General features: G+C 33.5%; 2 protein-coding genes across 6 annotated transcripts; one reads left to right on the top strand and one right to left on the bottom strand.

Moving 5' to 3' along the window:
- Positions 1-3,913: 3,913 nt before the first annotated feature.
- Positions 3,914-7,058, bottom strand: LOC109176337. 4 transcript variants are annotated; one of them, XM_019325775.1, is made up of 5 exons: positions 6,604-7,058; positions 6,393-6,495; positions 4,753-4,945; positions 4,556-4,674; positions 3,914-4,484 (listed from the first exon to the last, which is right to left on the bottom strand). In XM_019325775.1, the coding sequence occupies exons 1-4, from the start codon at positions 6,617-6,619 to the stop codon at positions 4,603-4,605; spliced, it is 384 nt and encodes a 127-aa protein (XP_019181320.1). In that variant the 5' UTR covers positions 6,620-7,058; the 3' UTR covers positions 3,914-4,484; positions 4,556-4,602. The 4 variants fall into 4 exon arrangements, with proteins under 4 accessions (XP_019181320.1, XP_019181322.1, XP_019181321.1 ...); XM_019325777.1 differs by having other exon boundaries at positions 3,914-4,674; positions 4,753-4,921; XM_019325776.1 differs by having other exon boundaries at positions 3,914-4,674; positions 4,753-4,933.
- Positions 7,059-16,987: 9,929 nt separating this feature from the next.
- On the top strand, positions 16,988-20,192 carry LOC109176332 (aldehyde dehydrogenase family 7 member A1-like). 2 transcript variants are annotated; one of them, XR_002053365.1, is made up of 6 exons: positions 16,988-17,037; positions 17,158-17,289; positions 17,652-17,724; positions 18,000-18,050; positions 18,365-18,407; positions 18,699-18,709. XR_002053365.1 is itself a non-coding variant. In XM_019325770.1 (5 exons), the coding sequence occupies exons 1-5, from the start codon at positions 18,316-18,318 to the stop codon at positions 20,160-20,162; spliced, it is 771 nt and encodes a 256-aa protein (XP_019181315.1). In that variant the 5' UTR covers positions 18,249-18,315; the 3' UTR covers positions 20,163-20,192. The 2 variants fall into 2 exon arrangements, 1 of the variants encoding a protein (XP_019181315.1); XM_019325770.1 differs by lacking the exons at positions 16,988-17,037; positions 17,158-17,289; positions 17,652-17,724; positions 18,000-18,050 and adding exons at positions 18,998-19,174; positions 19,282-19,446; positions 20,007-20,192 and having other exon boundaries at positions 18,249-18,407; positions 18,699-18,879.
- Positions 20,193-24,266: the final 4,074 nt, after the last annotated feature.

Consider the following 24,266-nt stretch of genomic DNA (forward strand, 5'->3'; position numbering starts at 1 on the left):
GCGCCAAAATTTTGATGTTTCGGCGACTTGATTGGAGGCCACAAACTCGAGTCATTACCCCGAGGAGGAACCATTTTCATATTGGATTCCAAATAGGAACAGATTTTGAATTTAGGCAAAACAAGGAATAAAGCATAAAAAGGATTTTTGTTTGCCGTTTTATTGTTTAAAGCATAAAAAGAATTTTTGTATGCCTTTTTATTGTTTAAATCATAAAAAGAATTTTTGTTTGCCTTTTTATTGTTTAAAGCATAAAAAGGATTTTTGTTTGTCTTTTTATTGTTGATTAATATTTGTGATTAATAATGATTTTGTGTTGATTTACCAATGATTAATGAATAATGTAACAATGATTACTAATTATTGATTTATGAAAAATTACAGCTGAAGATTTTTTTTATTCATTATTCATACATCGAAATTATCTCATTAACTCAGTTAAGCGGTGAATTTCGACGTACTCATTGTCATAAATACGATATGGGAATGACCACGGATAAATCTTCTCAACATTACACCACTGTATTATTTCTTTTTGGTAGACGAATTGTCTTTTCAAAATTGATTCAAAAATTTAATAAATCGTGGTGTCGATTTTCGAAGATTTAACAAATTTGTAGTGTATATATAGTGTATCCAAAGATTTATCGAATATAAAGATGTGTTCAAAGGTTTTGTGAGAAAAGCTGACCCATAACACAATTAGACAAGACTAAAGCTTCCCTACTCGCAGGCTGCAAGATTCCATACTCTGCACACACGGTTTTGAATTCAATTTTCAATGTTCAACATAACAAGTCATTTGAAATGCCTTGTTATACCTTGAAAATAAAAGATAACAAGTCGTTTAAAATGCCTTGTTACATAACTTTCATATATTTTTTTTTGTTTTTCTTTTTATTTTTCAATCGAATGTTTTAATTTTTTTCAGGTTCTGAATTAATGAAATAACATTACGAAGTATTGATTTTAAAAAATTGTCAATTATTTCATTCAAAATTCGTGTTTTTTATATGAAAGTTAAGAAAAAGAAAGTTGAAATATAATTTTTTTTTTTTGATAATATTTATGTAAAATCTGTTACAAAATAATGTATACAAAATTAGATACTATTGGTTATACAAAGTTGGACATTCTAAGGAAGTATGTGTTCGAGCTTGACAGTATTTACATCTCCCTGTCGTCCTAGTAGAAGTTCCAAAGTCCATTTCATTTGGAAAGCGACGTGTTTGTCGTTGTCCTGGATGAGTAGGATGCCTCGCAGAAAGTGGTGGAAGACATGCCAAAGGAATTGTCCACTGGATATTTGTGTCTAGTGCAAAGAAATTACCTTCATAGCACCTTTTGTAATTATCGATAGAGTACACATTAGACATGAACGAGTCATAGTGTTCCCTACGATACTTATACACTGCAATGACATGTGGACATGGTAATCTATCACTCTTCCACCTTCCGCATTTACACGTACGGTTCTGTAAGTGAACTTCGACATTTGGTGCTGAACCTTGGGAGATGTTTCCTGTGGCAAGAGCAACGACGTACAAACCAATGGTGTCATTAAATGTTTGAACGGTTGCATTGTTCGCCTGTTGTTCTCTACTTTGTAGCTTGTTGCCAATAATCGGTGCCCAGCGCAAACCAACATCTTGCATCCTTTGGCCTGCGGTACGTCTGTCAGCAAACATAGCGACTAACTTGTTGAAAGTAAGCGTTGCTATTGCCGTCACTGGTAGCATTCGACAACCCTTTAAAGAACCATTAAAGGATTCAGATGCATTTGTTGTCATTACGTCAAACCGGTGACCACCATCGTGAGACAATGTCCACGCTTCGGGCTGGATTTCAGACAAATAATGGTACGCGTCTGACCAGTGATGGTGTATGTTTTGCATTGATGAACGGAATCTCCTTTTGCTAACGGCAGTACCAACTTCCCACACACGGTCTTTTAAACGAGAATTTTTTAACCTGGTCATCACATTACTTCTAATGTGTCTAAAACAGAAGCGACGCTTCACCCGAGAACTTCGTAATTGAGGCAAGGAATTTAGAAATCCTTGTTATGTAAATACATAAAAAAAGATTTCAAAAATCCTTTTTATGTTTGACATGTACTTTATAAGCAAAGTTACTAATGTCAATATTCTAAAATCTACATCTAATTTATATGCGAAGCAAATATTGTCAGGATTCAAAAATTTACATGTAATTTATAAGCCAAGAAATCTACATATAATTTATAAGTCAAGCAAATATTGTCCGGATTCTAAAATGTACATCTAATTTTTTGTCTGGATTCTAAAATCTAATTAAGTACATAACAAGGAATTTAGAAATCCTTGTTATGTAAATACATAAAAAGGATTTCCAAAATCCTTTTTATGTACTACATCTAATTTCTCAAGTGTCATGAGTAAGTCAGCGCCTTCTACGGTACCGTTTATCTTTTTATGTACAACATATCACTTCACAACTGACAGTCATGTGCTACAAGAGAAATAACTATTACACTTATTTTAAATAGTGTGCACGATACGCCTTATGTTGTATAATCATTTCACACTGCGTAGTCTATAAATAGACTGTAACCTTACTCATTTCACCATTTCTCAAGCCGTGTAGAATAATCAAGATTATGACCTCTTAGTCAGAGTTTCTCGTTATGATGTCATAAGAAGACCTGAACGCGATTCAAGAATGATGGAGTATTTGCGACAGTCGGGTTTCTATGGTGTTTCTCACCTTACAGATATTTCGGTTGACCATGCAAAGGGGAGAGCACTACAATCAAGGTGGTAACCAAGATCAACAAAACCAACAGATGCCCCGTCGAACAACAAGAGTGAGCCGGCCAACCAGGTGTGGAACTGGTTCACGACATGAAACACACAGGTATTAATACATATATGCAATTTAACTTAGTTAAATTTGTAGTGAATTTTTTGACTTTTAACATAAAGTCTTTCACTTGCAGGGACCATTAAATATCATGGATGAATAAATCATAATTCAAGCATGTATTAATGACTGAGTTAGTGAGATCAATTTGATGTATACAATACCATAAATTATTTTTACAGATGTAATTTTTTCAAAATAGTACATCATCATTATTAAATGATTATATTATTATAATAAATATATCATTACTAATCAATCAATATAATTACATAATATAATTCATAAACCAATAATTAGTAATCATTGTTACATTATCCATTAATCATTTGGAAATCAACACAAAATCATTATTAATCAAAACACAAACATCCACACGGAAAATTACTTTGGCTTTTTTAAATAATAACAAAGCAAACAAAAATTCTTTTTATAGTTTTAGATAACAAGGCAAACAAAAATCCTTTTTTTTGGTTATTCATTCTTTTGCCACATTTCAAAAACTGGTACGATTTGGAATCCATTTCAAATTGTTGTCACCATCGGAGAAATCACTCCTTTTTTCTTTTGTGTTTTAGTGCTTTGGCGCCTGGGTGATTTTGCCGGTGAGGAAGGTTATAAACATGGGATCCCTGACAAGGAAATGTCTTGCATGGGTTACGAAAGAGGGAAACTGTCTTTCCTATAGGCGAGATTGGGCTTTTCATATCTCGCTTAAGGGAAAGTTGATATAACATTTCTATTTCTCAAATACGATGCACCATCGTATTTACCTATAAACGTCGTATTTACTTATAAACCAGCGTATTTATAGTTGTAAATTAACGTATTTACGTTTGAACGATCGTATTACAATTTTGTTAGATAAATAAATCCAAAATAAACGCTAAATAAATTAAGGTGTCCGAGTATTTTGGTTATTTTATGTTAATTAGTAAAAGGACGAATAAATAATTGATCCAAACTCCTAAAATAATTTAGCTATTGTGAATGATGTTGTTAAACTAAAATATATTGCAATAGAGAAATTATTTATCAATATCTAAACATGAAAATAATAATTGACTATTCAAGCTAGAATAAAATTTACAGCCATTGATGCGGGGTATGCATATAAGATATAAAATCTTCGTCGTCGTCTATTGGCTGCATTGGTTGTCCCATGTTCAAACCACCTGAGCAGATGATTCCCCAACTTCACCAAACTGAGTTGGGTGGTATGCAGATGTGTTATAGCCGTATGGTGGGTGATATTGGGCTTGGGGTAACTAGAAGAGGAAGGTTGGGTGGGGTCAAAAATTTGGCCAAACGATCCCTGCGACTGGTGAGGGAATTGAGCGGTTTGATCAAATGAAGTGTATCCTCCGTTTGAAACGCGCCGCTACCATCGTACAATTGTCCCGGGACAATTGTAAGTGCAAGTGCATCCACATTGCCCCCTACAACATTGTCCGCCGCAGCCGGATGTTGCATTCCAGGTGCCGGAGCATCCATGCCCTCATCTACCCTAACACGCCTACGCCTCCCGCCCTGTTGCGGTTGAACACGCAAATGGTCTCGCTCACGTCGTCGATCTCGGCGACCTGGACCAACAGGTGCGTCCACTGGCTCAACATTGTACATTTCATTTGGGAAGTCCAGTAGAAAATCGTACCCGGCTTGTTCAACATGCGCAGGCAAGGTCACACGGTATTCCCGCCACTAGTCCGATTGACGCTGCGGATCATCTCCAGCCTCTTCCATACCCAAGTTCATTTGGCTCAGAGAATGCATCTACATGAAATATAACGATTATTCATGTTCAGTTATAATAAATTAAGTAATATAATAAAATTAAGTAACAAATTTTACCGTGTCATTTAATGACGCCGCAGTTTGGATGTAACCCTGATCTTGGCGGTGTTCTGGGTTACCAATGATGCGACGACCATGCGCGTGGAACCATAACCTGTATTCGCGCGTTGCATTTGGGTTGTCCATCACGAGCATTGCGAATACATATTCGTGGCAATGGTTCCACCTACGGGAATTTCTGATTTCATTACTGCAAATTCGTTACGAATAGGGGACATGGTGCTATTTAGACATATTGGTTTCTTTACTTTTGAAACCTTTTGTTATACTTTTGAGGGAATGTTGAAAAGGTACCCTTATTTTCAACCAAATGCGTACCACATTCCTTGTCGAACATATCGACCAGGTAAATCTTTAATTAAATGAACATCCACCATTTTTGTTACATGTTCCACAAAATAATATCTTTTTTTTTTCACCTTAGACCGAATACGTGTAAAGGCCAAATCTGCATTGTCCCCAGCATATTCAATTCAGGTAGAACGACACCGTTCTTTGTATACGGATTTCTCCAAACCTAGAGCGGTAAGAAATAATCTACGATGATAACATTCTAATTCATTTCTAACTACTATTTACTAATTCTTTTATTTGTTTCGTCACTATAGAAAACTCGATTGTCTGCATTCCTCAGAGATACCGACGAGTTCGTAGACGCTCCGCTTCAAATAGTTTGTGGATCATGAAAGCTAGACCTATATTTTGACACATCTTTAACTTTTTTCACAGAACAGTGGGAAGAAATAACAACACATTTTAATATTAATACAACGGAGGACGATGTCGTTTTATTCAGTTTGGAGGACAACGTTGTACTCCTGTTGGTGATTGGTTCATGTCATGTTGAAAATATTTATCCATGGTCGGTTAAATATTTCATTAATGACAATGTGTATGGTGAACTTTACACTTTAGACGTATAATAATAATAGTGTTACCCGTTTCAATGATTTTATTACATTGTACCTATGTTTCACTTTTACTAATCATTCATTTTTGTATTATTATCTACTCATAAATATTATACTTTAATTCACGACAGTATTATATTATCTACTCATAAATTTTAAACTTTAATTCACAACAGTATTATACAAACTTTATACGGTATATAACAGCATTATACGCTAATCTGAATGTCACCAAACATAAATCCAAATTTCCAAAAGATAAATGTCGCCCATCTAAAAGGCACTTTCCCTGATTGGTATCCCACTTTAGAGATTTCCCTATTTCGAATCCCACACTAATTTTTTTGCCCGATCAGTTAATGATTCGTGGCGCCTCATTGGAGATGGTCAAGTTATCAAAAGATTCTGAATAATCTTTTAAATTTATAATATCAAAATTCTTCTCTTTATTATCCATAAACGTATAAATTTTTTTTTTTTGAAAACATAAACGTTTAATTAGTTAAGATTCGGACAAAACAATATGCAAAGTATCCTATTTAAGTCAATTTCTCATAGTTGGACACTCAAGTATAAGATCATAATTATTAGTTAAGTGATTTTGCATTAAATAACACTAATGCATAATAATATTTTAAAATTTAATGAGCTTATCAAAAAAATTGTTATATTTACATATATAAATAAAAAAACAATATAAATAAATTATATAAATATATAAATTACCTTAAATTATACAAAGAAATCGCGATCGTGAATACTGATTCTAGCTTCCAAAATCTTTTAAGTTTAACCACATCCTTAAAACTGAAGAAATATTTACAAGAACCTGTATTCAAAGAAAATCACGACAAATTTTAGATATCCAGAGAAAAAGATGAAAATGAAGAAGATCGAGAAAATGTAGAGATAGAGAAGATATAAGGTAAAGTCTTACCCATTTTTAGTGGCATTGGATAAGTTCAAAGACTAGAGATTGAGTTCGAGTGTGGAAATAATGAGAGGTGAGGCGAGTGTTTAAAGTTGGGAGAAACTGAGAATTTAAGAAAGAGAGTTGAAGCTGGTAGACGCCACTTTTTGAGAGAGAGAGTGGGAGAGTATGGAAATCTTTGTTTATGGGGTTTTGTGTGCTGTGTGCTGTGTAACTGAGTTGGGACTTGGGAGTAAATGGCAGTAGGTGGGAAATGAATGAAGATTTCAATTTTCAACAGCTATGGCATTGAATGGGTAAGGTCCGGGATTCAGAGAATAAGTGTGAGAGATAGAGAGTAGAGGAAGGTAGAGCATTATATTGAAGAGGAGAAACTTATTAATGTTGAAGGATGAATGAAGAAAACTTGTGACCTTGAAGGAGAAGCTATTTGTTCATCTTTTCAAACAAATTAAAATCATCTACTCATTCTTATTGGCGTGCCTAATTAAAGTCACGGGTTGAACTGCAAAAAGTTGTCCAGTACAGTTAATAAAGTTATGGAGTTAAAAAATGGGATGATTTATGGGCCTGGTGATTGTTCATATACAAAGATATAAACTGCTTTGAAATCTTCAATCTGACACATTCACGTGCCCCTCTTTCTTTGTTTTAAAGGCTTCACTTCTTTATGTATTTGATTTGACTTATCCAAGCAGCCCATACAGTCGAATACGACAAATTATGCTGTTATAATAATATTATTATTATAATTATTAAACCAAGTTTAGTTAGTTTGTTAAAAAAAAAATAAGTGGAGTAGTGAGTCATGCATGGCTTCACTACGTGAAGCGTGGCCTTAATTATAGCCGCACATATAGCATCAATTCAGCATTATTACTATTATTCATTTAGTATAAATAGCTTGTTTCTCTTCATTCATTAATCATCAATTTGTCTTATCATTGTTCAAGGCAATAAACATTCTTACTTCTTATATTTCTCTCTTTCTCTATATTATAGATATATTACTCTGAAGCAGTTAAGCATACTCTCCTTGCTTGCTTTAATTCTGAAGTTTGTGATGATAATTGGTTATGGCATATGCGGTTTGGGCATTTTCATTTTTCTGGATTACACTATCTTGTGAGAAAGGAACTTGTTTCTGATTTACCTGTTGTGAATGTCCCTGATCGTATATGTGAGATTTGTGTGATTGGGAAGAAGCATAGAGATCCCTTCCCTGTGGGCAAGTCAAGGAGAGCGACAAAACAGTTGGAGATTGTTCATTCAGACCTATGTTCGTTGGAGGTTCCCTCACATGGAGGTTGTAAGTACTTTATTACTTTCATTGATGATTTCAGTAGAAAAACATGGGTTTACTTTCTGAAGCAAAAGTCTGAAGCATGTGATGTTTTCAAACAATTTAAGGCTTTTGTTGAAAAGCAGAGTGGTTATGAAATTAAAATCTTGAGAACGGATAGAGGTACAGAATATACTGCCTGTGATAATTTTCTGAAAGAGAAGGGCATTCAGCACCAGATGACAGCCAGATACACTCCACAACAAAATGGAGTGGCTGAGAGGAAGAATAGGTCAATCATGGATATGGTGAGGTGCATGTTGAAATCTAAGGATCTGCCTAAGCCTTTTTGGGCAGAAGCTGTTGCTTGTGCTGTCTATGTGTTGAATAGGTGTCCAACTAAAAGTGTCCGTGATAAGACACCCGAAGAAGCCTGGAGTGGGAGAAAACCCTCTATCAAATATCTCAAAGTTTTTGGATGTTTGGCATATGCACATGTGCCAGATCCGTTGAGAAAGAAGTTGGATGATAAAGGTGAGAAGTGCATATTCATTGGTTATAGTGACACTTCAAAGGCTTATAAACTCTACAATCCTGAAACTAAAAAGGTTGTTATAAGTCGTGATGTCACTTTTGATGAATATGGTGCCTGGGATTGGTTAGCTAAAGATGAAAGTTCAGTTGTTATTCCTGTTGTTGAAAATATTGTTGATGAGCAACCGATTCTAGATAATGTCCAGTCTCCTTCACAGCCAGAGTCGTCAGTTCGGCGATCTCAGCGCGAGCGCCACTTGCCAGCTCGCTTGCAAGATTATGTTTTGGGTCATGATAATGACCTGTCTGATGAAGAGATTATTCAATTTGCTCTCTTTGCAGATTGTGATCCTTTAACTTTTGAGGAGGCTGCTACAGAAACTCATTGGCTTAAGGCGATGGATGAGGAGATACGTGCCATTGAAAATAATGGTACCTGGGAGTTAACAGATTTACCTCCTGGAAAGAAGCCGATTGGAGTAAAGTGGGTTTACAGAACGAAGTACAAATCAAATGGAGAAATTGACCGTTTTAAGGCACGGTTGGTAGCAAAGGGTTACAAGCAGAAACCAGGTATTGATTATTTTGAGGTTTTTGCTCCTGTAAGTAGACTTGATACAGTTCGAATGGTTATTTCTCTTGCTGCTCAAAATGATTGGAAATTGCATCAAATGGATGTCAAGTCTGCTTTTCTGAATGGTTTTCTTGAAGAAGAAATATATGTTGAGCAACCTGCAGGATTTCTGAAGAAAGGGGAGGAAAATAAAGTATACAGGTTGAGAAAAGCTTTGTATGGCTTAAAGCAAGCGCCTAGGGCGTGGTATGGTTGCATTGACTCATATTTTGTTGAAAGTGGTTTTATGAGATGTCCTCATGAACACACTTTGTATGTCAAATGCACGGATTCTGGTGATATTGTTTTAATCTGTCTGTATGTTGATGATCTGGTTTTTTACTGGAAACAACTTGAAGTTAATCTCAGAATTCAGGGAGGCACTCATTAAGAGGTTTGAAATGACCGATATGGGCCTTATGTCTTACTTTCTTGGCCTTGAGGTTATTCAGATGGATGGTGGAATCTTTATTTCACAGAAGAAGTATGCTGCTGATATTTTGAAAAAGTTCAAAATGGAAAACTCCAAACCAGTTTCGACTCCGTTAGCTGAAAAGTTAAAGGTGTCCAAAGATGAGTGTGGTAAGAATGTGAATGTTACAGCTTATAAAAGTTTAATTGGAAGTCTGAGGTATCTGGTGGCAACAAGGCCAGATATTTCTTTTGGAGTTGGGATACTTAGCAGATTCATGGAGGAGCCAAAAGAATCACATTGGGCTGCAGCAAAGCGAATTCTGAGATATGTCAAAGGTACGAGTAATGATGGAATTTTTTACTCTACTAATGAAGTTGTGGAACTTGTTGGGTACACAGACAGTGATTGGGCTGGAGATGTTGAGACTAGAAGAAGCACGTCAGGGTATGCCTTCTATCTTGGTTCGACCATATTTTCTTGGTCGTCAAAGAAGCAACAGATTGTAGCACTTTCAACCGCAGAAGCAGAATATATTGCAGCAGCAAACTGTGCTACTCAAGCAGTTTGGCTGAGGAGAATTTTGGAATTCTTACAACACGAGCAGGAAGCACCTACAACTATTTTTTGTGACAACAAATCAGCAATTTCGTTGTCCAAAAATCCAGTCTTTCATGGTCGCAGCAAACACATTGATATCAAGTATCACAAAATCAGAGAGTTGGTTGTTGAAAAACAAATCAACATTGAGTATTGTTCAAGTGAATGTCAAGTTGCAGATATCTTTACGAAGCCGCTGAAGACAGAGACATTTCTCAAGTTGAAGAAGAAAATTGGGATGACCAATATATCCAACTTGGTTTAAAGGAGGCAATGTTATAATAATATTATTATTATAATTATTAAACCAAGTTTAGTTAGTTTGTTAAAAAAAATAAGTGGAGTAGTGGGTCATGCATGGCTTCACTACGTGAAGCGTGGCCTTAATTATAGCCGCACATATAGCATCAATTCAGCATTATTACTATTCTTCATTTAGTATAAATAGCTTGTTTCTCTTCATTCATTAATCATCAATTTGTCTTATCATTGTTCAAGGCAATAAACATTCTTACTTCTTATATTTCTCTCTTTCTCTATATTATAGATATATTACTATTTAATATATCTTACATATGCTGTGCATGGTGTACATGTGAGATCTCAATATGATCTAATTATATACAGAATAATCTACGAGATATTTAACTCGTAGTAGCGGAAGCGGAAGCACTGTAGATCTCCAGCCATAATTGATATCAGGGTTGTAAAAATCCCGCCTAGGCACCGAGTAATCGGCGCCTAGGCGCTAGGCGCCCATAGGCCGTGGCGATTTCCGCCCTAGGCTCCCGCCCAGGAGACCGGCCGCCTAGGCGCCCGCCTAGCGCCTAATTCAGCCGCCCGCCTAGCGCCTAATTCAGCCGCCTAACGCCTAACTCGTCCGATTACGCCGAGTTAACTCGTCAATTTCTATCGAGTTAGTCGAGTTAACCCGACCGACTCGACCTTGCTAATTTTGTCCATTTATATGACATATACATATAATATGACATATATACACTCGTAGACTAGTTTGATACTTTCAATCTTTGGATGATTGAAGTATTTGGGTATTTCATTTGAGTTTTTTTTTTTTTTTTTAATATTCTTTTGATGTTATGACTTATGAATTGTCATTATGTCATTTATTTGAATGTGTTATTTGATTGAATGTTGAAAACAGCCTCATTAAAATTGTCAAATTGCAAGTCTGCTACTGTTTTTTTCGCGACTGCCTAGCGCCGCCTAGATTCCGCCTAGGCGCCGACTAGGCCGCTTAGGCGCTAGGCGCTGCCCGAGCGCCCGACTAGCGCCCAGCGCCTACTGCAACCATGATTGATATCATGTTGTATTGCCTCTTGAACGGTAGATCTGCAGAATAGGGTTAGCCGTTTTGTCTCATACTTGACTCAGAACCCTAGATGGTGTATTGGTATTTTCTGAGCAGTATTAATACCATATAATATTCATGTATCTTGTATCCCATCAATACAAGCTTTATATAGGCACATTGGTGGAATAAGACTTAAACCTAAATGTCCAGTCCAACCAATTACTTAATGGGCTCAGTCCACTTGCACCACATAAGTAAGACCCATAATATATAATATATATTATACAGGAAAGTCTTACAGTCTCTCACTTGGTGCAAGTACTAGCACAATTCGCATTAAAGAACAAAACACATAAATCATAGTAATATATCCTCTACTGAATAAGTGAGTAATATCTCCTATGATCACATGTATTTTGATTCCCCAACTTGAATCATTTATCAACAAACCCAATGTTTATTCTTGGTCACTTAAGGGATGTTTCTCAAAATAAAATATATATGCGCAACTTAATAGAGAAAACCATTCAAATTGTACAAAAGAGTACAATGTATGATCTCTAAGATCCTTAAAAGCATGCCTTAAGTAGAGATCTCATAATGTTAGCATAATGCTAACTATATATTCCATGACTTCTTTATAAGTTAACTTTAAGCATTATCTCTAATGGCTAAGAGTTTGGAGTTGACACGTCTGTCACTCCCACTCATCAAAATAGCCAAAAGATAGTCAAGTCACAGAAGCATTCCAATAACTTAGACAATAAACCAAAACTCTACGTCCATAAATTTGGAATCTTAAACATACACCATAACCTCCCAAATAATCTTAAGGTTCACCTCAAAATGAACTGAACATTATGAAACTTACTTTTATGTTTCTCAAAATTGTCTTGAGCCTTACAAACCAAAATGGCCCAGGATCAATTTTGAAGAAAGTAAAGACTATTAAATGCTGAAGAATTTATTACTTAACAGTGCACCACAAGTTATATATTTTGTTCTAATAAACTCCTCAATATTGTTATAACATTTTCATAAATATGTTGCTAAACCAATATGAATTTATATGAACAAATACAAGATTAATACTTATGGAATCTTTTGGACTTATTGTTTGACATACAATCCAATTTAGGATGTATGAAGCCTATTAAATCCAAAATCTTTAATGGAGTATCTTAATGATCTTTTTCTAAATGATCACTCCCACTGATTATGGAGTATCTTAATGATCCTTTTTTAAAATGATCACTCTCACTGGTTAAGATATTCTTTAGCAAAATTAATGATATACGTACTCATAATTGATTTGACCAACTAATTAATGAAGATATAATTCCCCACCATTAGTTGGGCATACTAAATAATCAATATATGATTCCAATTCTAGTCCAACTAAAGGAATAACTAATGAGGAAATGACTCCCCACCATAGTTGGACATTCTAAAATAATAAAATATACTTTCCAAAACCAATTGAAATTTGGCTCAAAAGGTACATTTGATTCTTGGAATCCAAAGAGGTATATCATATCACATAACTTACTATAGTTGATCCAAATAACCAAGTAAGCTTCATGAAACAATTAATAAAAGGGGCTAAATTTTGGAAAGTGACTAAATACATGTTTTGCCAATGCAAACCATGAAACTTAGAATTATAATTGAACTAAATTTATAAATTCTAAGAAATTGTGATAAAATTATTATTTAGTGGGTTGTGGGATTTATTGACATAAAACTTGCCTGTAGGCTAAAGTTTTAATTCTATTAAATCCAACTAAACCCTTATGATAATATTTTATCTCAATTAGTAAATAGACAGAAGAATCTAGTGACATAAAACTTGCCTGTGGGCTAAAGTTTTACTCAATTAGATCCAGCTAAAATTTTATGATGAAACATTTATCATATAAGTTGAAGAATCAAGAAATATAAAACTTGCATGTAGGCTAAAGTTTTACTCAATAAGATTCATTACAACTATTATGATAAAAAAAAAAAAAAAACTTAAGAAATCATGTTCCTTTCCTTAATCACTGTGGGTAAATTAAGAAATATGATCTAAAGTTTACATCATAAAATTAAACTTTATGATAGAGATGAGAATTATTTACAAATAACCATAAAGTAAATAAAATTGATTTATTTCTTTCATCACTTAAAACTACTAAACTACATTCCGATACATAATTGCCTGTGGGCTAAATTATGATCGTAGTCCAGTATTTCATCCTGATTAACTATACAAATATAACGAAATTGCCTGTGGGCTAAATTCCATCATATTACATACAAATAATCACAAATGATATGTCCAAAACTGTATGTGACCATGATAAACTGCTTAATATATAATTTTAACTGATTAAGGATGCTGTGGCTACTCCCCAACTCATTAAAATTATAAGATCACTAGACAATTATCATTGCCATCTTTATGTAATTTAAACCTTAGACAATTTTAGTAAATTAAAGATGTTACATGTGGCTACTCTTTAATTAATCTAAAATTGTAATCACATGGCAAAAAGAGAATTTAAAGCCTAACAAACAAATTAAACCAACACATGATAGACAATTATTAGGTATACTCCCAGGAAAGTTAGTCGAGACGAAGCTCGGTTAAATACCAACTCCTTAGACAGAGTAACGTCGCAAGGGGACTAGTAGCAACAAGGCTTTTAAGCCAGGGCCATAGAACTAGTATTCCTCCCCAAGAAACTTCCCTAAGTCAAGCGTTTTCATGTTTGAAGTAAAATCGTTTGGGAGATCTATGAGATTGTAGATTCACCTACGGATAAGGCATTAAATTGATGAACTAAATTAACGGACTAAACGTGCTTAAATTCAGGCACTACCGCAGCTAAAGTGTATGCATTAGTCCAAATTAAATAGGAAGTAATATAAGTCCATCCTAAATTTATGCATTTCTAGAGGCATAATAAAAAAAATTGCATAATTTAAAACAAAATATTATGTTTAGGACAAATATGCATAAAAATAAACATTAAACTCATATATTCCAGACAAATTGCATAACCTAAAGCAATTTACAATATGAGATTTCAATAATTTGAAATTTTAAACTGTAAACCCATGACAAAATGTTTAATGCATAAAGATCAAATTTATGAGAAATAACTGAATTTACAAATTATAACAATAACAAACCAAAAGTATATGTTATCATTTGTAAATCAAAATCTCACAAACCCTAATTGCATAATTAAACTTAATATTATGCATTTAATGTGATCAAATGCATAAAACAATATAAAGAGTATGAAAAATACACCAAATATTCATTTATTCATACTTAACCAAATATGGGAAATAACATTAATCATAATTCAAAGACTAAATAAATTATGGAATAAATGTACAGTAATGGCAATAGTCAGTTGCCTTAAAAAAATTTTTTATCTGAAGCATTGCCACATAAACATAATTGGAAACAAATCAGGATTCATAAATAAACCATAATAATAATGTTATCATTAAAATATTAATGGTAATAAATAAACTTATAATCACCATTAATATTTGGTAATAACAACCAAAGTATGGTAATATACCCTCTTTAATATTTCCATTTTTCTTAAGGAAATAAAATGTGACAATTTCAAAATTATAGCAGTCAAACTATAACTATAGCACTAATTATCAATAAATAATGATAAAAACTTAATGACTAACCTTAATGATACAAACTGCATCTCCCATAGTGCTAAAATTCTTCCATCTTCAGTTAGTCACCTCAATGCAACATCCAATAATACGTAACAATAGTCATCACCAAATAGGTAATCTTTCCAAACATAATAGATTACCAAGCAATAATAATTATTATGAAATGTAATAAACGAGATTAGCCCCTCAACTGAATAACAGTTATTAATTATGCCAATTATGAACTATAATAAAAGGCAAAACTGTAATTAAGGGAATAACGAATGCCGATCTCATATTCCCACATAATAATTAATCAAGACTACAATGTCTTTTAGAGAGACTGAAATTATGGTAACAATCAAATTACCATTGTAAAAGCAATATACCAACTATATTGCTTACTATATCATTAAAGAAATTAATATTATTATTAAGGCCCTGAAAACTATTGATAGATTAAAATATATATAATCAATTTAAACAATAGTTGTAATTCTTAATAGCCAAAATAACAATTATAATCCTAAAATTCTTAAAGGCTCATAAGTAGACCCAAAATAATAATTATAGCACTTAATCACTCAAATTAGACCCATAAACTCAATGGTCCAAGTGACTTATGACATGGATATAAAATGATTTAGTACTGAAATATATCCAAACTTAATATTATTACCAACCATGAATACCATTAACAAAATATGGTAGTTAGTAATAATTAAGACTTAGTGAACATGTTATGCATAATAATCAATATTATTACCATAATAAACATATTATAAGTCAAACTAAAATGGCTATAATTAACATTAAAATATCACTCAATAATGGTGGGATCCAAACTTTAATGACTTAATTTAGGTCCCAAATAGCTTGTTCAAAATAGTTTTTAAAGTCCTAAGTAAAATATAGGACTAAAATATGCCCAAAATTAAATGGGAAACCGAAACAAGCGACTTTAGTAGGTCATCATGAATAAAATTGGCCTAAGGATCTAAGTTGAATAATATTCTAATAATGAATCTATGAATTAATAATATGTTAATCCAACTTTAAAACATATTTTTCTAAATGCATAATTATAACAATAAAATTATAAAAAATACTTAGCATGCTTGAATTTTGCATTTTAATATATATTAACTCATATATATTCTAAACAAATTGCAATACTTCAGGCAATTTAATATGCACCTTAATATTAAATTAAAATTCAAATAGCAAATTTAAGACTTAATATTTCACTGCTGGAAATTACCATTTTTCCGACCTCATTCCGACCACCCAAAAAAGTGGTCACAAAAAGTAATTTTTTTTTTCCTTTTTTCGTCCAAAGCTTGCACTAGTCCAAAAATGGTCTAAATTTTCGACCACTTTCTCTTAGTGGTCAGTAAATACCGAACACTATTTAAATATAGTCGGAAAATTATTTCGAACTTGAAAATTTTAAAATTAATCTTTTTTTCCGACAACCATAAGTGGTAGAAAATAAATAAATAAATAAATAAATATAAGCTCAGCTCCACCATCCATTTAATTTCCTCCACTACTGCTACTTCGAAGTCTTCGAACTATTCATCTCACTCGATCTCCATCCATCTCTCAGTCGACCGCTGCCTCCTCCGCCGACGCTGCCCTCTCCTCCTCCGCCGATGCTGCCTCTCCTAAGACGCCGACGCCGCCTCTCCTAAGACGCCGCCGCTGCCGCCGCCTCTCCTAAGACGCCGACACCGCGAACCGCCGCGACCTGCAATAGACACCACCGCCATTCCGTCTCGACTAGCCACTCACCCTGCTAGCCTCCGCCACAGCCACTGCTAGCCTCCACCACCGCTGATAAGTCTCCCTTCAAATTTTTTGTTATTTATTTCTTCTCCTAATCCCTAAAATCAAACTTGACGGCTCAGATCTGGACGGATTCGCTCTGTTTTCGCTCAAAATATACTCGCCGGAAGAAGTAGTAGAACCTGAGATTCAAGCTTATAGCCGGCATGCATCACCTGCCTAAAGTATTGTCACTCACATAATTGTGTGCCTACAGTGTGAAAAACATCTTAATTTTGTACTTGATCTCTTCTTGACTCCTTTAGTGTAAACTGAATGTCTTGATTGTTTCTATTTTGTCTCAGATTCCAGCACCAAAAAGAGGTGATATTGTTAGGCAGATTGGTGATGCACTTAGAGCAAAACTTCACTACTTTGGCCAACTTGTTTCACTTGAAATGGGGAAAATACTACCCGAAGGAATTGGGGAGGTTCAAGTATGTATACTTTACTAATTAAGTCTGTGGTGTAACAAAAGAGTTTTATTCTTCTGCAAGAAATGAAACTGTTCCTTGACTTGTTCTCCTGCCAACAATAATGTACAAGTTAATTCCATTTCCCCTGAGAATAATTGATGGTTGTCATTTCTAAATTTCTTACTACTTGGGCCTATGTGCTAGTGCATAATCATCTTGGATCTTCCTTTTTTATTATCACATTTTTTCGAATGGCTATTACATATTAAATTGGCAATACTTAAATGCAAGTGATGATACTAATTACTGATTAGTTATATATTTTCTTTTAGCATTCATGCCAGAATGAATTAGTGATATAACTTTGAAAACAATTTAATCAGGAAATTATTGACATGTGTGACTTCGCTGTTGGTTTGAGCTGACAACTAAATGGATCAGTCATACCATTAGAACGTGAGTCCACTCTTCTTCACCTGCTTATATCTGATTTCTTTGTAAATGCTCTAGGAGTTATATTTGTGAGGATATCTTTCATTTCCTTGTTGTCTCTTCTCTAGATTAATTAGCTCTACTTGGTTTTATTATAAGGTAGAAGTGAATCAGATACAATCAGAAAATTTATAATCTGGATATTGATATGTTGCTTCTTCTGGATTTTTGGGCTTCTTTGCAATGTTTTTTCAGAAGTTCAATTTAATTTAGTTGTGTTTTTTTTTTTTTTTCAACAGGCCCTAATCATGTGATGTTGGAGGTGAAGTAGATAACAGACCATAATTTTGGTATTATGTTTTTTTTTTTCTATACTACACTTGATGTTCCTTGTCTATTCTTCATGGACAGGTGTGAAGTCCTCTAGGGGTAGTTGGTGTTATTACAGCTTTTAACGAGAATTGAGATGTCTTGATGGTTTGCAATATAGTTTATCAGTTATGGAGTGTTGCTTTGTAATTTGTGAATTCACAAGAGTTTCTGAGAATGTTTCTGGTGATTTAATATTTTGGTATGGCATTATATTGGTGAAGTTTTTACCAAACACACTATTAGATGATCACTTTGGCATTAATGAGTAACTTTTTCAAACATGATTGTACAGGATGGAATGCATGCATTGCATTAGTATGTGGCAATGTTGTCTGGTAATTTCCTAACCAAAGTCGTCTTAGATTATGATAGCAACTATTTGAAAATAAAATATTTGATTTTTATTGGTCAGCGGTTTCTCACTGGATTTCTTCTATGCTTAAGTGTGTTCTTCTAAATGTACATAGTGCATAGTTTTCTTAATTTGTTGACTTAATCCCTTCAAAAGTCTGGATGTCTTAGAGAGTGACAATCCTACTTCTTGATTCAAGTCCATGTTTGAAATCCTCTTTCATATTTAAACTGGATTCTATTTTTTAATTTGTTTATCTACTTTATGATCACAGGAAAGGTGCGCCAACTACACCATTGGTTACAATAGCAATGACAAAAATTATTGATGGGGTGTTAGAGAAAAACAATTTGCCTGGTGCAAGTTTCACTGCTTTTTGTGGGGGTGCTGAAATTGGTCAAGCCATAGCAAAAGATACACGAATCCCTCTAGTCTCATTCACTGATAGCTCAAAGGTAACTTGTCTCACTTGTTTCTGGCAATCATTTACCGACAGATAATATTGATTGCTATTATTCTGACTGCCATTTGCCACCTTTGTATTTGCCCTACTTGTGTTTGTGCCTACTGCAGGTGGGTCTTTCAGTACAACAAATAGTAAATCAGAGGTTTGGTAAATGCCTACTTGAGTTAAGTGGTAATAATGCTATAATTGTAATGGATGATTCCGAAATTGAACTTGTGGTTCATGCTGTTTTGTTTGCTACGGTTGGAACAGCTGGTCAGTTCTGTACAACATGCCGTAGGCTGGTAAAAATGATTTTTTTTTTTTTATAATTCCTATTACACTTTATTGTGTAATTATTTCATTTTAAAAAATTGGCTAATACTCTTCTTTGTGATTCCTTACAATAAAGCTTCTTCATGAAAGTATATATCACAAAGTAGTTGAACGACTTCTTGATGTATACAAGCAAATTAAGATAGGGGATCCTTTAGAGAAGGGTACCTTGCTTGGACCACTGCATACACGTGCTTCAAGGGAGAACTTTGAGAAGGGAATTCAGAAAATTATATCGGAGGTATGTACTGTAATTTTCACATTTTTCATTACATAGTATTAAATTACCAACTTTCCATTGAGCTTGATGATTTTAAACTTTTTGATTGTTATTCTTTTAGGGTTAATTTCTTTATTTTATATTTAATTATACTCTTTTAAATAAATAAATGTTTTGTGATGATTTCTTTATCCTAATTCTGATTGGATCCTCACAGCGCACAGTGTAGCTCCTATAAGCACTATTATCCTGTGATCTATAATTAGCACATTACTCATATCCTAACAGTCTCAGTTTGACAAACTTAAACACTGAAATTTCATAAGCATTAAGCAGAGCTTTATAATAGCATCAATATAATCTTATGTTGAAAACTTAAAGGGTGGTTTACACACACACCCTTATCTTCAAGGTTATCCACCGTTATTTTTGTCGTTCTGAAGAATGAATGATATTGTCTTGGAATAACCAAATCACATCTCAAGACAACCAGGCATATAGCAACAATTGGTTTCTTATATGATTTGTTTCTTTGACTCTTGTTTTATCTATAAAATTTTACTAATAGATTTAATTTTCTGGGAGGCAAGATCCTTACAGGAGGTTCAGTTATACCATCTGAGGGGAACTTTGTGCAGCCAACAACAGTAGAAATATCTCCAAGTGCTAATGTGGTGAAGGAAGAGTTGTTTGGCCCAGTTCTTTATGTTATGAAATTTAAGGTAGCAACTTTTTAATGCAAATTTATGGTTTTCATTGATTAGAAATTGTTTTGTGTTGTGTCGCATGGACAAACATTGTTCAATTAATGTCTCACTTCTGTGTACCCACTATTCTTGGATGTTGTTGAAATAAACAACTCTGTGCCTCAGGGTTTGAGTAGTTCAATCTTCACCAATAAACCTGAATATATTCAGGTGGATTGGATTAGAATTTCAACAGCTTATTTTCTCATTTAGTGAAATTGAAAGATTATAATCGAATGAAATGTGTATAGTTTTTCAGCAAATATTTGACTAACTTGCAACAATAAATAAATAAATAAATAAATAAATAAATAAATATATATATATATATATATATATATATATATATATATATATATATATATATATATATATATTCATTTCATTACAGAGGATTCCTCTGTAGTGAAATGATTTTTTTTATTGACTGCGTCCAGATTTTTCGACCACCAAAGTGGTCGAAAATTTCGACCACTTTGGTGGTCGGAAAATCTGGACCCGCCTAACTATTCTCTTGGCCATTTTTTTGACCACCTTAGAAAAGTGGTTCCTCTTTTCGACCACTCTCTCTGGTGATCGGAAATAGCTAGAGGGATTTTTCAGAATACCCAAATTGATCGGAAAAGAGGTCGGTACAGGCGTTTCCGACCTAATTAAGGCCATTTCCGACCACTTTTCGGTGGTCGGAAAATGACAAATTTCCAGCAGTGTTTGCCCAAAATTAAATAATAATTTAATAATAAATTAATGCCAAAATTTAAAGGAAACTAAAGGACATTAATATTCTAAATTAAGCAAATACCATACATTTACCATTTGTTAAAATAATATACAATATTAGATTAGGTAATATAATTATGGTAATAATAAACTAAATAATTACCATTTACCAAATTAATATTTAATATTAATTAAGACAAATAAATTATATGGTAAATGAAAGTAAATGAAAATGGTAACTCACAAACATATTTCAATGCAGTGCATTTATTACCATTTCCGTTTCCTCTTTTCTCAAATAAGGAGCGCAGCCGAGAAAACAGTAGCAGCATCGCCGGAAAGTCAAAACAGAACCAGCATCGCTGGAAAGTCAGCCGTCCTCCGTCGTCCCACCACGCTGCGCATCGCCGTCCGCCGCCGCGATGTCAGTACCGAAAGCTCGATGTCGTTGCTTATGGCAATCGGCGACCGGAGGGCAAACGATGCAAAACGACCGGGAAGTTTTTTTTTTTTTTTTTTTTTTTTATTTTTTAACTTCCGTCGATCGTCGTTCCTCCGCCGCCAACAGCGGCCGCCGCAACGTCAAAGCCGGTGGACACTTCTCCGTCCAAAAATCCGGCGACAATAGTCTTCCATCGGCAACAGAAGAGCAGCTCATATTCCAAAAAATTAACGGCAACATCATAGCAACGGCCGGCAGGAAAAAAAATTTAATTTCGAGATTTAAAAAAAAAAAACGAAATTAAATTTCTTAATGTCAAAAAAATAAAATAATTTTCAGCAGTCCAAATATTCATTTACAAAAACTTAATGTATATGAAATAAATTAATATTGTTTTCAGGCAAAAACAATCAACCAGGCAGAGATTATAAAGGCTCTGATACCAAATGTGAGATCTAAATATGATCTAATTATATACAGAATAATCTACGAGAAACTTAACTCGTAGTAGCGGAAGCGGAAGCACTGTAGATCTCCAGCCATAGTTGATATCCTGTTGTATTGCCTCTTGAATGGTAGATCTGCAGAATAGGGTTAGCCGTTCTGTCTCATACTTGACTCAGAACCCTAGATGATGTATTGGTATTTTATGAGCAGTATTAGTACCATATAATATTCATGTATCTTGTATCCCATCAATACAAACTTTATATAGGCACATTGGTGGAATAAGACTTAAACGTAAATGTCCAGTCCAACCAATTACTTAATGGGCCCAGTCCACTTGCACCACATAAGTAAGACCCATAATATATAATATATATTATACAGGAAAGTCTTACAGTACATCGATACAAAAATGACTTCATTTTATTTAAAAAAAAAAAACTATTTTCAATTGTTGTTAGTTACGTAAATATATGTTCATAATTTTATAATTTCACATTATGAATGTATAGTTATGAAGTTATGGATATGTAGTTATACAATTCTGAATGTATAATTATGAAGTTATGGATGTGTAGTTATGAATGCAATTCTGAATGTATAGTTATGAAGTTATACATGTGTAGTTATGCAATTATGAATGTATTGTTATAAAGTTAATGGATGTGTAGTTATGCAATTCTGAATGTATAGTTATGAAGTTATGGATGTGTATTTATGCAATTCTGAATGCACAACATAAGGCTGTTAACGGTATTTAAACTAATTTTTTAAAAAAATTAAATATCAAAACGACGTCGTTTTTGCAACCGTGTGCATTATGCATAGTGCACACGGTTGCACAGCATAACTACTCGTCGAATACATGTATTAATTGGGTACTATGCAACATGTATGTTACTCTTAAACTTTATTCTTTATTCTTTTTCCCTTACATTATGACACAATATTAATTTATTCTTCTATTTGAGCAAATACTAACACTTTAAGTATAGGCAAATAATGATACAGGAATCTAATGCAATTTTTTTTTTTTAATGTAGAAATTAAACCAATTACATTCCTTTAAAATACAGGCAAGTGATGATATATTTGTGTTTTCTAAACACAAATATATGTATTTAAAATATTTGTGTTTTGTTTTTCCTTTAGAGTAAAACTATTATTTCAAAAATTTGTAAGAGAAATTATTTCAAATTGGACTTCTAAAATATATATGCATCTAAATAAAATTTCCGATATTTACTATATTTTGAAATGACATTATTTTCATGTAAATGGAATACTAAATAATTTTACGCATTTAATATAACTGTAAATTTCATTCTCCTAAATTAACACTAACAGGGTGTTTGGTTGGAGATGGAGAATTACGTGGAAAATGAATTGCAATTTTATAGGAGATGAATTACTGAGAATAAAGTGAGAATTTAAATTCAGTATTTGATTTACAGGAATAAAATTATTGAGAATTTCAATTCTAATGTTTGGTATACATGGGAATTGAAACGGAATAAGTAGTATAAAGTAAAAAATGTTCATTGTTGTTGTTAGGCATTAATTTTAGAGTCTTCAAGCACAAAGTCAATAAGCCTACTTTTTTTCCCAGCTATTATCTTCCCTCGTGGTGAATATATCTCAACAATACGACCAATCAAATATGTGTTTGAAAACAACAGCATATTAGTGTATTAGTTAAATAAAGATTAACATCACAATTTTTATTTATTTTTTGTAAACATACTGCATTTAGAAAAAATTTGTTTTAACTCTAACCTATCAACACTTTCTCATCAATTCCTTGCTTTGAAAGTATGGCTTCAAAACTCTTGAAGCGAAACATTGTTTTTGGAAAATTAATCTGCTTGTACTCCTTTACTAGAGTATCATGTTTGAATTTCATCAGGTAACGATGAGTGCTTGTTTTATGTTTGAAGAAATTAGTGATGCATAGGAAGCTTCTAATGACATACACTTTACCCTCCTTGAATATGTTCTTATATTTTGGAACAATATCCTTAGGTATATGGGCATGGATGAAGACACCCTATATTTAAAAACACACCAAAAATAACTAAGTTAGATATCAACAATGTAAGATGTGTAAGAAATAAGAGTACAAAACATTGTAAGATATAATTTACAAACCTCTTGATCATGAAATAGACATTCTTGACTTCTTATTAATTGTTTACCTTTATTTTCAATGACAACATAAGATCGCACACAACGCAATCTTATAGCCTTTGTGGTCTGCTGAGGATGAAGTTGCATCGCAACAATAAACTGCCCAGACATTATGCCCCAGACATTATGCCACTGCACTCCAGAAAACTCAGCTCAGAACCTTGATCTTCAATTTCTTATATTTCAACTTCTATTTGCATAAAGGGTCAACAATCATAAACTTGTAATCTATTTCGCTTAGCTTTGGGTTTGCGCATCAAAGCTTAGAATGTGTGTGTATTTATAGGCGTAGAAGTGAG

The sequence above is a fragment of the Ipomoea nil genome, unplaced genomic scaffold (genome assembly GCF_001879475.1).
Source record: "Ipomoea nil cultivar Tokyo-kokei standard unplaced genomic scaffold, Asagao_1.1 scaffold0706, whole genome shotgun sequence".
NCBI lineage: Eukaryota > Viridiplantae > Streptophyta > Magnoliopsida > Solanales > Convolvulaceae > Ipomoea > Ipomoea nil.

Coding starts and splice junctions, on each gene's coding strand:
- LOC109176332 (XM_019325770.1), top strand. CDS start 18,316: ATGATCACTTTGGCATTAATGAGTAACTTTTTCAAACATGATTGTACA. Junction 19,175..19,281: donor GTACAACATGCCGTAGGCTG/GTAAAAATGATT, acceptor CTTACAATAAAG/CTTCTTCATGAAAGTATATA. Junction 19,447..20,006: donor TTCAGAAAATTATATCGGAG/GTATGTACTGTA, acceptor TTTAATTTTCTG/GGAGGCAAGATCCTTACAGG.
- LOC109176337 (XM_019325775.1), bottom strand. Junction 4,946..6,392: donor ATTTCTTTGTATAATTTAAG/GTAATTTATATA, acceptor ACGAATTTGCAG/TAATGAAATCAGAAATTCCC. Junction 4,675..4,752: donor CGGCGTCATTAAATGACACG/GTAAAATTTGTT, acceptor TATTTCATGTAG/ATGCATTCTCTGAGCCAAAT.